Genomic DNA, 15,201 nt, shown 5'->3' on the forward strand with positions numbered 1-15,201 from the left:
AGGCAAATAGTTTTTAAAGAAGGGAGACACTGTTGGTCACACATAGCAAAAAAAAACCAGTGTGTTTTTCTAGAAAAAGAAGTGCCGAAACTCATTATAAACCCCTCCCTTGTTCTCTTATAATGGTAATGGTGCCCACCTGACAGGTGCCGGAACTGAGTTCTTCTGAATTCCAGCTGAAAAAAAGTCCTGCAAAAACCTGACTATAAAATGGTCATGTCTTTTTGGAAGAAGACTTGAATGAATATATGAGGACTGCATGATCAGTTAACTAAAGATGCCCTCCAGATGTTTTGGACTACAACTCCCATCATGTCCAAAACATCTGGAAAGCATCTACTTGCAGAAGGTTTAACTAAATAAATGGCATTCCAAAGCTAACAGTAATTGCCTGGCATCCAAAATGATAATACTAGCTAGTATCTGAAGAACAGCCTATTTATTTATTACCTGTGAGATTTATCATCCCCCCTTTGATCAAAATAGTGCAGGGGTGACATCCATTGGGTTACATGAGCAGTTCTCAAACTTCTCTCCTCTGCACACCACATGGAGCACTTTAAAGTTACTGAGGAGCTTCGCAGACTACTTTTTTTGTTCTACAAAGTATATCAGCAACTCATATTTTAATGCCCCTAGACTTGCCTTTCTATGTGGTGAAGCAAAATAATTTTTTTAAAAAAAATTCTTCAGTGTTGATATCAAAAACATTCACTCTATATAAGAGCCTAGTTAGTCTGTTCAATAATCTGGTCCTAATTTAACCAATTAAATACAGACATCCTTGACTATTCAACAATCTTCCTGTGGATGATCTAAACAGAGCTCACAGACCCCACTTTAAAACCTCTGAGTTATTGTATTTCAACCTCTTTACCCTATGAGGTAGGTTAGGCTGGGAGGGTAAGGCTTACATATGGTTGTGTAACGAGCATCGTAAGTGAATGCCCCAAATGGGTATCAAAGTTTCTGGCTATTACAACATATCTGCATATTACTTGCGCAGGATTTCCACTGGTCTTTTCAGGTTAGATTATGCTAGCAACAGATGTTAACATACAGGGAACCATTTAACAGTATGTGTGCCACACAGTGGTTTTTTGCTAAAATAATAATGATGAGATGCTGGTACCCAATGCCGACTTCACATGCCCAAACCTACAGACAGCAGAATCAAATGCCCTGCTCCTCACCTCATAGACAGGGATTTAATCCTTCTTAGTTTGGGTGCACAAAGGGGTTCCCTGCAGGGAATTCCATTACTCTTCCAATGCAGAAAGCCTGTAGATAGCAGCTCGAACCATCAGGTGATGCACAGGAAGTTCAATCCTGCTTGCTATCTCCCCAACCCCCATGTGTGACAGGTGAGCAAGACCGCCCACCTGTTGTTCACATGGCATCATTATGATATCAGATGATTGACAAGTGGGCTCATTCTGGCCACTCATCAAAAGTTGGCTCATGTGGTCTCTACCACTAAACCAAAAAAGGTTCCCCATCCCTCTTAAAGAAGGTGCCAGCACTTCATACCAAGGTGTACCATCAGAAATGTATATCCAGCTCTGTGAACCAGAAAAATATCCTATCAACAAGTCCATCTGCTGTCATCCCCACCTGCTGCTATTCCAACAACTGGTACTAGGTCACTTCAGCCCTCATGCCAACTTTCTCAAATCAACTGCTCTATGAGGAGGAGGTGGAAAGAAGCAAACCAAATATAACTTTATCTGCCACTGATTCAACAAGTGTTCTTCCCTACTACAACAGGTTTAGAAGCAATTGGGGGGGGGTCAAAAATGAGTTCCAGAATGTTTGCCTTTTTGGCCTTTTGTTTATTGTCTGAGATTTGGGGAACTGGAAGATGAATGGAACTCCAACAAAGAGTACATTATAAGAAAGCTGTAACTGGGGGGGGGGGGGCTAATGGGAAAGTTGAATTGGAGGAGAAAACAGAATAAGGACAAGACAATAATAGAAAGTGGAGCAATTTATTATTTTAATGTGCCCTCCTTTGTCTCCTAAAGTCATCCAAATGGTGAATCAAATTGTGAATAATTTATTTTTATTGAACAAAACTGTATATACTGCTTACTCAAACAAAGATCTGTAAGCAGTTTATTGCTAGAAGGCAGGCTGAATGGAGAAGGTAGGACACCTAAGTATTATAAAAATTAATCTCTGGGTTGATAAAATAGCATTTTCAGAGTGTTTGTAAAGTTTCAGACATTACTCAAAAAGCAATGCATAATGTGTTTAGCCTGGAGAATTGATTTCTATAACCAAACTTTGAAAATGAAACATATCAAACTATTTTTTAAAATAAAATAAAGAACTCTCACAGACAGAATTAGGTCAGAATAAGGAGAGCAGAGGAACTAAAAAACAACCAAAGAAAGGCCTTTCAAGTCCCCTGTTTAAGAATAAAGGTATATAAGAAAACAAGCTTCCTGCTGCTTTCTTTAATTACCAGTATTATTGCTCATGTGGAGATATTGAATTCAGAGAATATGTGCAGGAGAGGAAAATATCACAAATTATGAATAAGACTGTCTGGAAGTACTTTGCCACTTTTGCTTGTGAAGCTCACAGATCTATAAGGAAATATGGGGAAATGTTTGGTGCTACAGCAACGTGGCAGAACAGCAAGGGCTACACTGGATGCATAAGAGAACTGGGAGGAACCTAAATTTGTTGCAAAAGCAATCATTTTAGTTTCAAATAATATGCCATAACAGCACACGATCAAATCCTGCAACCCTAATAATCTGGCTGCTTACTGACTGAGAACAAAATCCTGGGCAAGATAGATTCAAAGATTCTTAGAAGAAAAAATTGGATCTGTCCAGCATCATATTATCACAGTAATCAACCAGACAATTGCAGGAGTTCTTACTGTGAGAAAGATCTTCCTGCTGTTTAGCTGGAATCTCCTTTCTTGTAACTTAAATACTCTGTTTTAGTTCCTAGCCTCCAGAGCAGGAGACAGCCCTTTAGATACTTGAAGATGGCTATCATATCTCCTCTCAGTCTCCTCTTTTCCAACCTAAATATTCCCTCAACCATTCCTCATATGGTTTGGTTTCCAGACTCTTGATCATCTTGGGCACCCTTCTCTTCACATGTTCCAGCTTGTCACTATTGTTCTTAAATTGTACACAGTACTCCAGGTGTGCTCTGTCCAAGGCAGAATAAAGTAGAACTTTTACTTCCCTTGATCAGGAAACTGCTTCTGTTGATGTAGCTTACAATAGCATTCATTTGTTTTGATGCTGCGTCACACTTTTGACTCATGTTAAGCTTGTGGTCTACTAAGATCCCTAGATCCTTTTCACATGTACCAATGGCTAGCCAAGTGTCCATGTCCCCCCCCCCCATCTTATATTTCTGTTGCTGGTTCTTCCTGCCTAAGTGCAGAACCTTACATTTGTACCTATTGAAAATCACATTGCTAGTTTGGGCCCAGTTCTCCAATTTGTTAAGGTCATACTGAATCCCAATTCTGTCTTCAGTGGAATTGGCTGCCTCTCTCAGTTTGGTAAAGGTAAAGGACCCCTGACAGTTAAGTCCAATCGCAAACGACGCTGGGGTTGCAGTGTTCATTTCGCTTTACTGGCTGAGGGAGTCGACGTTTGTCTGCAGACAGTTTTTCCGGGTCATGTGGCCAGCATGACTAAGCCACTTCTGGTGAAACCAGAGCAGCGCATGGAAATGCCGTTTACCTTCCTGCCGGATAGGTACCTATTTATCTACTTGCACTTTGACATGCTTTCAAACTGCTAGGTTGGCAGGAACTGGGACCGAACAACGGGGGCTCACTCCTTCGCGGGGATTTGAACCGCCGACCTTCCGATCGGCAAGCCCAAGGCTCAGTGGTTTATACTACAGCGCCAGTTTGGTATTACCTCAAATTTCATGAACATCCTCTAAATACCTTCATCCAAGTAGTTTATAAAGATGTTGAACAACAACGGGCCTGGACAGAACCCTGTGGCTCCCCACTTGTCATTTTCCCTCCAGATGATGAGAAATAGCTAGTGAGCACTCTTTGGGTTTGGTCTGTCAACCGTCTACAAATCTGCCTAACAAATACTTCATCCAGTCCATATTTTACCAGCTTCATTCATTTTACCAGTCTCATTCAGTGTGAGAACTGGGGGAGAAGTGCTGTGGGGACTTTTAGCAGTGTACACCAAGCACGCGGCTTGTTCACATTAAACCCACATTAAACTATGGTTTAATGAGATGAGTAAACTGGGTTAGACTATTTTGTCATTTCCTTCTAATGGAAGGGCCTGTGCATGTGCACAATTCAAGGATGTATGTAGGGAGTAAAAAAAATTATAATGTGTAAAAGTGCCTGTTTGTAGTAATGTTACTTGTGCAACACCACAGTCAACTTGGTTGACAGAACATCATGAACTAAGCCTGTGTGTATTTTATATATAGTTCTTAAAGCCAATTTAAAATTTAAACAACTTTAAAACGAATTTTAAATTTAGCTTCAAAGTTTTAGTTGTTGTTTTTAATGTTTCTTGAAGTTTGGGTTTCCAAATAAAGCAATAATGCTGAGCCATTGTGTAGTGTCTTCTTCAAATGTTTGTGATTGGGGAAAATATAGTACCTTTCTTTCATGACTCCTTGGGCCACCAGTTGTATTTTGCTTGAGGAAGCCTGCTGTTGTGGACCATCTGGTGGGGTTTTTCCGTGAAGGCTCTTCTGCAGTAAAATTGTTCTCACTGACTGATGTTGAGAGACCAACTAACGCAGGATCACTACTGCGGCGTACATGAAGAGGCATATCTGAAAAGATAAAAAGGACACAAAAATAATATGTAGCTCACGTCCTTAATCTTTCTGCATTAAGTGTGGAAATTATAAACACACTCACTGAGTATATCCAAAACCAGCATGATGATATGGACTCCAGTGAGTTATCTGCCACAATCAACCAACATAACAGAAGGACAACTTGTATTAAGCATCCATGATGGATGCCTATCCAGCTTTCTTTGAAGCAGCAACATGAAATTCTGTTTCTTTCCCATACCAATCATTATCAAGTCTCAATAGCTCTTCTAGTGAAGATACCATAAATATTTCCTTTCCTTGTAAGTAATGATTAATGGCATAATTTATCTGGAATACTGTGAAGATCCTGAGTAATCCTTTCTCTCCCTTCAAAACAAAACAACATCACACAGTCCAGACTTCCATGCCATTTTGCTGGCACACAGAGGACCTGCTTCCTACCAGAGGCTATCAATATAGGGGACACGAAGATACCGTATCCCTTCTCCCCCATGAATTTATTGCAACACTACCCAAACTGAACATATAAAACAAGCCGTAGATGCTAGAAATATTAAATTAAATTAAAGAAATATTAAATTAAATTAAATATTAAATTTCTTGTTTGTAGATGAAGGGTATCATCAAGAACATTTGCATACTAACAGACAGTAGCCTCTTTCATATGATCGCATAAGCTGCATTTAGGTGACTGAAAATGAATCGCAAGTACAGCTCACATGTTCTCCCTCCTCTTTCAATAGGAAAGCATCTGTTTTCACTTCAGAGCAAATCACAGCTCCACACTGCATATGAACTTGGTGAACTGTGGTTTGTTCTGACCTAGAGATGGGTAACCTGTGCCCCTCAGAGGGATTGTTGGACTTCAGCTCCCATCAGCCTCAGCCAGCTTACCCAGTTATGAAGGATAATAGAAGTCTAACAATACTGGGAGAACCACACATTCTTAATCCCTGTTTTATTGAAATTTAGTTTAAACTAACCCAGATTATACTCTGGTTTTATGTTCTGGCTTATTAACTAGTTTTGACACTGCACAGGTTGCTGACACTTATATATTTGATGGAGGAGGAGGCTTTTCCTATACAGGAGCAACAGTTGACCAGCCTATTCTTCACGCTCCTTTTATACATTGCTCCTTTTTATGCATTTAGATATCTTGATCAAGATTGAAAGACTTGTTGTGGTTGGCACAGAACCAAAAGAGCACCACGGTTCCAAACATAAAGGTTTATATAGTTTAAGGATATTGCTATGTTGAATATTTGTTTAGCAGCATGATTTCCTGCCTTTAAACCTCTTTGGCATCAAGCAGCACCCAAGAGAACCCCAAAGCAGCAAGTTCTCAAGCATGGTATTCGGGAAACAGGAAAAATAAGTAAAAATGAAAAATGCATTTTATTTTCATTAGGCTATCTATTTTCCCTGTTTAAATACCACACATTTTTATTACATTCCAATACGCTCAACAAAGAAAACACACTGGAAGAGATATGTTCGCTACTAATGAGGCAAAATGTAATATAAAAACAAAGCAAAAATAATTAGAAACATATATCAAGAAGAATCTATTATTTCTTACATAATAAGAGTACACAGTTTATGTGCTTCAGTGAGGCTTTCAAGCATATTAAGCAGTCTTACAAATTGCCAGGGCCAAATTCAGACCTTAAGTCTATGTTCTCAAACCCAGCTGATGGAATTGGGGGAGTAGGCTGAGGCTAGCGTGTAAAAAAAACCAAAAACCCACCATCACATCTTTTGGCAGCAAATATAGTAAGATAATTATATGCAGCATGTAAAATGCCTGCTTTTGTCTGTGCTGAGATTAATGTCAATCAGTTTCACTGAGCGACCAGAATTTTGACCAATCTTATTTATATATATTTTTTCTCGCTAGAGAATTTTGACCTATATATATATTCTTACTAGGAAGCCCCAAACACTAAGGTGCTCCAGCTTCCTGATAATTGTGGCTGATGTGTGGTTGACCACTCATTTTCAGAAGGGATGGCCAGAACTGAGCACAATAACACAAGTTATACCATACAAGCCATTTTACTTCCAATATTTTTTCTAATAATCCCAGACACAGAATTGGCCCATTTCACTGCTGCTGCTCACTGAGCTGACATATCCTTTGAGCTATCCACCATTGCCAGATCTCTTTCCTGGATAGTCAAAAGTCTAAGACAGCATATATGCTTTAATTAGGAGTTTGTAGAGAGATCCACACTTCAAAGCCAATCTAAGTTTGCATCCTCCAAGCTCTCTCTCTCTCTCTCTCTCTCTCTCTCTCTCTCTCTCTGTGTGTGTGTGTAGTTGTATGAGAAGGGATTCCCAAATTTTAATATGTATCAGAAGAAATCAAAAATAATGAAGCCAGTAATAATACATTCACTGATTAGTTTGCAATTTCCAAAATCTCATCATAAATTCCTCAACCCAGAAGTCAGTATAATGAGATGCCTAAATACTACTTCTATGCTTCTTTTCATGTGCCCTTCCCCCTCCCAAAAGATTTACATGCAGGGCTAATGAGAAGACATGACATGAAACTTCAGTCTACTGCCAGCATGAAGTCTTTCCACAGGATGAATCTATATTCAAATGTCAATGATTAGTGCTAATATCCATACTTTACCAACAAAAGTCAATCAGGATGCCTAATTGCTTAAACATATCCAAAATGCATTTCAGCATTAAAAAAAGGGGGGGGGGGAGTATTAACATTAGCATTTGCTTAAGGCCAGAATCAGAGATACATGTACAAAATACACAAAATACTCCACAAAAACTGATCTGACATATTCATCTCATCCAGCCTCTAATTAATCACCAGCATTGTTTTGCTTTGTAGTCATTAAGCTCACCTCCCTCTCCCAACCACATACAAGTCCCCCTACCCACCTGGGACAACATACAAATAAGAATGGAACTGTGAACATTTTTTCCTAATATAAGTTTGTTAGGTATAATGTCCTAGTTTACTTAATTTAGAGATTTCAGAATTATATCCCTGTTGGAAAAATCAAAGGGAAAAGAGCTTAAATAATTAAAACACCAGACGAAAGCATGTGTAGGCCCAGTGCGATGTCACAAATTCCTGGATGATGGCAGATAGTGTTTGATGTCTAATGTTGCTTTGAAGAGTGGATAAATCAGCAATGAACTCTAATCACAAGGCTTCAAATTCTCTGTGGCACTAATGCACTGTAAATATTGATTTGCTTCTGGAGCTAAGGTGCATTTTAAATAAGCGCTAGAAATAGGGAATCTAACAACACACTGTACAATAATTTTTTACGAAGTCAAAGAAGCAGAGGAGAGAAATATCATAAAGATGTGCAGAAACCTAAGTACCGTATTTTTCGCTCTCTAGGATGCACCAGATGATAGGATGCACCTAGTTTGGTGGGGAGGAAATAAGAAAAAAAAAATCTGAATCCCAGAAGCCAGAACAGCAAGAGGGATCTGGCTTCTGGGATAGCCTCTTGCAGTTCTGGCTTCTCAGATAGCCGCTGGGATAGCTGGTCTAGCTTTGCGCAAAGCCTTCGCAGGGCACGGGGAGCCTTCATGCAGAGGCTTCGCGGGGCTATCCAAAAGCCAGAATAGCTAGAGGGAGCGCTGCACAGTGCTCCCTCTAGCTGTTCTAGCCTTGTGCGAAGCCTCCCCAGGGCAGTGGGGTGCCTTCATCCCCGTGCCCTGCGGAGGCTTCTGGGACAGCCCACGAAGTGTCCGGAGGGCAGTGGGATGAAGGCACCCTGCTGCCCTGGGGAGGCTTTGCACAGCTAACCCCAAAGCTAGAATAGCGAGATGGAGCGCTGCGCAGCGCTCCCTCTCCCTGTTCTGGCTTCTTGCTTAGCCACGCGGCCTGCATTTGCTCCATAAGACGCACACACATTTTCCCTTACTTTTTAGGAGGGAAAAGGTGCGTCTTATAGAGTGAAAAATACGGTAGCTACGAAAACATATTTATTGCTATCAACTCAACAGTATTTAGATAAACGAAATATGAGAAGGAAATTTTGTGTGCCTGAACAGAAGAGCAGGTTTCTGATTAAGTAAGCTATTACCCGTGGTTAAAACCTCAAAGGATAATAGGATTTGCAAGATAACAAAGTGGAGATAGTGACTAGAAATAATTTCACAGTAGCAAGTTGAATGGTAGTAATAAGAAGTGTGCTTTTGTATGAACATGCATCTACCTTCCAGTACTTGTGGTGGGTTGAACTGAATTCTATCTTGGAAAATAAATCCCGTTTGACCTCAGCTGAACTACTACTAACACTTCCTTCCCCATTCCTACGCTTCATTGTAATTATCTTATAGTTCTTATATTCTGCCATTATATCTTGCCCTTATCAGAGCCAAGGGAGATGAACAACAATGGTAGAGCATTAAAACAAAGTAAAAGCACAACAAAGTACTGCAGAAAGAAACCACATTTATATTATACAAATCTGAGTACAAATGATATATCATTGAGGGCCACAAACCTGTCAGGACAAATAGGTCTCAAGTTGCTATCAGAATGCATATAACAGGTGAGACAGTATGATCTCAGTAGGGAGGAACCCAGAAAAACTCTGCCATATGGAATAGTGAGGATGCAGTGGAGACAGCAAAGTGCATGCGCTGTATACCTAATTCTTAATCCTGGCAATTACCTATAGATACTAGAGTTAGGTGCTATGGAAATGTTCAGAGAAAAGTGTCGAAGATCTGTTTGTTTGTTTGTTTGTTTGTTTGTTTGTTTGTTTAAGTTGAAGCATGCGGCAGAATGCTTTACAAATAAAGAAATAGATGGATGGGCAAACACTTCCATAAGGATGCCACTTAATTTGGTATACTCTCAATGAAAGAGCACTAACTTCACTATTTTTTAGTAGAAATGGAAGAAATGTTCTTAAGGTGAGCAACAGAATTTAATCCTAAATGTCCAAATTCAACAATGTTTTTGGCTTGGCTAAGCCACAACATATAGATCCCAACCACCTCTTTATAAGCCTTTCTTGCTTTGCCTCAGCTGCCAAATATTCAACAGCTGAATTTGCAGGCATTTAGCTGGTTTGTCTTCTCTGCCCACCACTCCTCATTTCAAATTTCAGCCATATAACTCTGACAACCAAGCAAATCAAATTCCATGCAACAGCAGTTTCCTAGGTAACCAAGCAGAGACACCAACTGTGCAAAGGAAAAGCATGAAGAACCTGCAGCGTCCGACCAGGGTGTTAAACAAAACAGGTATATATAAATCGCTGAGAACACTGTTGATGTTGATGCTGGCCATTCTACAGTGCATAACATTTGGGCTTTTATCCATTCATACTTCTCAATATACCCTAGTCCTAACCATCCACAAATGCAACTATTGCTAATGGCGATGTTTGGTTTGATGTCAGAACACATAAGCTATAGACACAAATTTTGGCACCCTCTAGGCAGGATTGGGAAACCTGTGGCACTCCAGGTGTTGCTGGACTGCAACTCTCATAACCCCTGAGTCATTGGCCATGCTGGCTGGGGCTGATGGGAGCTGGAATATGACAAAATCTGGTGGTCCAGAGCCTCCTTGTCCCTACAACACCCATGAATCCAGCTGAAGTATGCAGGATCCTTCCTCCCAACACTCCAGCTTGGTTTGGCAACTAAGAGCTCTCATATTCAAATCATTGGAAGTTAGTGTTTCAATGGAACAATATTCCTACATCAGACATTTTTGGTTTGCAGTATTTGCCTTTTGATACATTGCTGTACACATAGGTATGTGTAAGAGAGCAGGAGGTAGAAAGAGACATTTAGCAGGACTCAACTACTTAAAAGAATTTAATGCTGTTCTTAACTTTGTCATAGAATTACCCAGATGTTTTAGTTTGCTGGTCTCCATAACATGAATACTGTAAGCCTATTTACCAGATGCAGATGAAAATATATATACTTCACAAACAACACACATTTTAATTTTAGGAGGCCACAAAAAAAGAGATGAGGTTTTTACCTTTTTGGAATATATACCTGTGCAGCATTTAGTCTACAAACCTTCTTTCAAATCTTTTAATAGGAAAAGTATCTACACAGCAGATTAAACAAGAGAGCTGCATATGAAAGAAATACAGACATCTCTTAGCCTAGTGAAGTAGCTACTGTAACTCACCTGGGAAAACAATAGATTTAACAGTGCAAGTCTGAAACCCAATAGTTAACATTACAGTTTATAAAAATTCCTGATGCTACAGATACCCCTGTCCAGCCTATTGATTTTTCAATTTGTGTATTCAAATGAAGCTGACATTAGGGGACAGGATTGTACAGATGCAGGGGAATATTCTACTACAGGAAATTTAAAATCAGAGAATGCCTGTATTTCTAAACTGAAAAGAGTGTGAGTGTGAGTCTGTTGGGGAGGGGTGTTTAAGCTAGATTACGAAACACTTTGGAAAAACATTGCTAATCAGAATAGGCAATGCAGGAATAAATGACCAATTCTGACTCAGTATAGGACAACTTTATACATTTACTGTTCCTTTGTATTCATAGGTAAAACACTGGGAATGACATCTCCTCTTGGAAAGTTTAACATCTACCACCACCTCATCATCCTGCAAAGAAGGGCAAGGAGCCTCACCTCACCCACTCTCAATCAAGTCCAGCTAAGCAACAGCCAGGTCACAATTTTAAGAACAGAAGAAACAGCTAATGAGAAGGGAGAAGAGGAGTTCAGGGATTTAAAAAGAATAATAATATAAATTGTGTGCCTTTGTTGCTCAATTTGATCCTTTTACATGGTTCTGTACGTATTGTGGTATTTTATGCATTGTGACTTGCTGTTATTTTTACTGATCATTGTTTAGTAATTATTTACTGTAATTGCTAAGAGTGAATTTTAAATTATTATTTGCTGGTATTTTGAGAATTAATTTTATTGTGTACTATTTTATTCAAATGAATTATTGAATATTACTTTGATATTTTATTTAGTTTAAAGCTTGCAAGCCAACTTGTGTATTGTAATATAGAAAGACAGTATACAAATCAAAAGTAAAATGAAATGAACATAGACTTCTACAAGGCAGCCCTGTTTTGGGAAGTTTTTAATGACTGATGTTTTAATGTATTTTTAATCTTTTGTTGGAAGCCGCCCAGAGTGGCTAGGGAAACCCAGCCAGATGGGCGGAGTAATAATAATAATAATAATAATAATAATAATAAGAAGAAGAAGAAGAAGAAGAAGAAGAAGAAGAAGAAGAAGAAGAAGTTGTTGTTGTTGTTGTTGTTGTTAAACAAGGTATAAATAGTATCCCTCAATATATTACTCAGAGTGGTTGTGAAGCCAAGTAGCTGAAAACCAAACTCACTCCCACATTTTTGACTCCCTAGAAATATGCAAAAGTGACTGCAAAACAATTAACCCAAAAGGCAAATGTACATAGCAAAAATTGGTGTTTTGAAGAATTTTAAGGATATGATTAATGTGTACTTCCCGCCCCCCTTTCCCAACTGTTTTCTTTTTAAAAAAATTCAGGGTGGGGGGAGGAGAACATTCATTATCTACTAGTCACACTCAACACAGTTTCAGATCAGAAGCCAAACATTGGGTATCATCTGACAGTTTTAAGCCTGTACAGTAGAGATGGGGAAACTTTCTTTCTACAATTGATTTTGTTTTCATAGAAACCTACCAAAAGGAAATGCCTTAGAAGCCTCACATTTCAGACACCAAAGACCGTTCAGACCCATGCCTAGGGATGTGGGTAGAATGTTAATTTGGTAAGCTAAATTTCACAAAATGTGGGGAGAGTGGCGCCTTACAAATGTGAAATCTGACTATCTGGAAGACAGGGTGAGTCAAATCCTCCCTGTAAACTTTTATCCCAGGACGAATTTCCCCAAACCACTGTGGTGGGTAAGTGGATTAAAAGATTGAATTTATGTTTGTTATGACCTTAAACAGAAGAATTGCCTTCCTGACTCAAACATTTCATTTTGTTTCCAGCAGTGGCTATGCTGGAAGCTCAGAGATGAGGCATGAAGTAGAAGACATGAAAATACCTACTGAGCTAGACAATCAATGCAGCTCAGTAATATACACATGAGCATTATACATCCTGGTGCTCCCAGATGCTGTTGGGCTATAACATTCATCAGCCCTTGCCAGCATGGACAATGGATAGGGATGATGGGTGCTAGTGCCCAAAACATCTGGAAAGCATCAGGTTAGAGAAAGTTAATTTACACTGGCTAGCAGCAGCTCACTCAGCTTGCAGTGCAGAAAGATGGCATGAATTAAATAGAGGATCTCTTGCATGCAACTGAGCTACAGCCTTTCCCTTAGGCCATGAGCCGAGTGGAGAAACTATAAACCAGCCTCCTCCAAGCTGGCACCCTCCATATGTTGTGGACTATAACTCCCACATGCCCCAGCCTCCATGCCCAATGGCCATGTATTATGTGAGGTGTAGTCCACAACATCTGGAGGATACCACGTTGGCTATACATCCCTTGCACCTTCCCCTGGCCTTTATAGTCAGCATCTGGTGCAAAAGATGTATATTTATTCTGAACATGGATGCTTCATTTCTCTTCCTTCACCTCCTCAGACTGCTCAGACCCCTCCCCATCCTCCCAACTATGGCTCCTGCCTTGCGGAAGGCACAAAACCCCACAAATTGCTACCCATTTCCTCTGGTTCAGCCTCTGGCTCTGCTACCTCTTCCATTCGCTCCTCAGAACCCTGCTAGTTCCTGACACATTTGTACACTAACTGGTTTATTATTAGGTCCCAATCTAATCAACTTGGGTAAGTTTGCACTATGGTTTAACAAGAAGCAAAGATCAGAAAATGTAGTTTGATCTTTACATGTTTCAATGAACCATGGTTTTTAGCTTAACCACAATCTGCTGTTCCTCAATATATAGATAAACTGTGGTTAGCTTAAAGCAGGTAGTGGATGCTTCTGATCTTCTTCTCAAGAGCAGACCAGAGGAAAATATAGCTATGAAACTAAGGCTGAAGCAGGCTCATTCATGTAACATTTAACATATGGTTTTGCATTATGTTTAAAACACGCCAATGAATGAAGTACCTTGCTAAGATTAAAAAAAAGCTCACCATCGTACAATAGAAAGGAAACAAAATTCTAGTATTGTGCATATCCACACATCTCACTGCTATATAGCATTCATGAATAGGAAATGAATGCACACAGGTTCATAAGTGTTTGACAATTCCTATTCTAAAGAGTTCACTAGAAACTTTTAAGAGGAGAATCTCTAATTCCCTTAAATTACTGATAATGGCCCAAGCAAATGGAGAACAATTATGATGAAAATTGAATGCTACCCAAATTCCAATTTGTTGTGCCTCCTGAATTAATAATTTGTGCGTATTCCTAGTCTCCTGCAGTATAAACTAAACGCTGCCCCAAGCCATTTCTTTATTTATGCAGCTTCCAAATAATGCTCATTATCACTATAATAATCATATCCCCTTGTATCAAGTCTGTATGCACCACTTTGCATTTAATAAACAAACTTAAAATTATTAGTTGCATTTATTATTCAAAACAGTCTTGTTATGGAAATTAGGTAACAAAGTTAATGCCCAGCCCACTAGTACAATCTACAAATTGTACAGAAGTGGCAATAAAATTTGAGTGCGTTGGTGGATAGCGAAATCAGATTGTCTGCCATGACAGTCTATCAAGAGTTCTTCTCACTTCGGGGAAAACATGGGATTCTGGTGGTTTTTTGTTTTTGTTTTAAAGGTAGACCATGCAACCATGCAGGTGTGGTATAAATCCCCCGTTTTAAAAGTATTATGTTTACATACATTACTCTTCATAAAAAAATCTGCCTATTCCGTCAATAGGGGAACAAGGCAGCCTAACAATATGAAAGCCAGGCCATGTTCCTCCAACCCATAACTACAAGCTGGAGTCAAGGAAATTTTTAGAGAGAAGCAGGGTGGTATCAAGAATGGTGGAAGTACAAATTTGTAAGATAAAAATTTAAAAAAATCTGAAGACTTTGGACGTATGAATAGCCTTACTTTATCAGGCCAAAGGCCCATCTAGTCCCCCAGCCTCTTCTCACAGTGGACAACCAGATGTCAACTGGTAGCCCACAAATAAATACATCAGTGCAACAGAACTCTCCCCACTTGTGATTCCCAGCAATTGGTAAGCAGGGATATTGACTCTAACAGTGGAGGCAGAATATTGTCATTCTGGCTATTAGGCATTGGCAACCTTATCCTCCATGAGTTTGCCTAGTCCACTTTTAAAGTCATTCAAGTTAGTGGCTATCACTACATCCTGAGGGAGTGAATTCCAGTTTAATAATGGGCCGTGTGAAGAACTTTCTTTTGTATGTCCTGAACAGGGAATGAAA

General features: G+C 39.5%; 1 protein-coding gene across 3 annotated transcripts in view; it reads right to left on the reverse strand.

Moving 5' to 3' along the window:
* The window catches only part of PARD3 (par-3 family cell polarity regulator), a 549,815-nt gene that overhangs the window by 316,836 nt on the left and 217,778 nt on the right, over positions 1-15,201 (reverse strand). For all 3 annotated transcript variants that reach the window (XM_081163479.1, XM_081163478.1, XM_081163477.1), the window contains exon 4: positions 4,622-4,800. In XM_081163479.1, coding sequence (XP_081019605.1) covers positions 4,622-4,800 — 179 coding nt within the window. The remainder of the gene's footprint in view (positions 1-4,621; positions 4,801-15,201) is intronic.

The sequence above is a fragment of the Podarcis bocagei genome (genome assembly GCF_964188305.1).
Source record: "Podarcis bocagei genome assembly, chromosome: 12".
Taxonomy (NCBI): domain Eukaryota; kingdom Metazoa; phylum Chordata; class Lepidosauria; order Squamata; family Lacertidae; genus Podarcis; species Podarcis bocagei.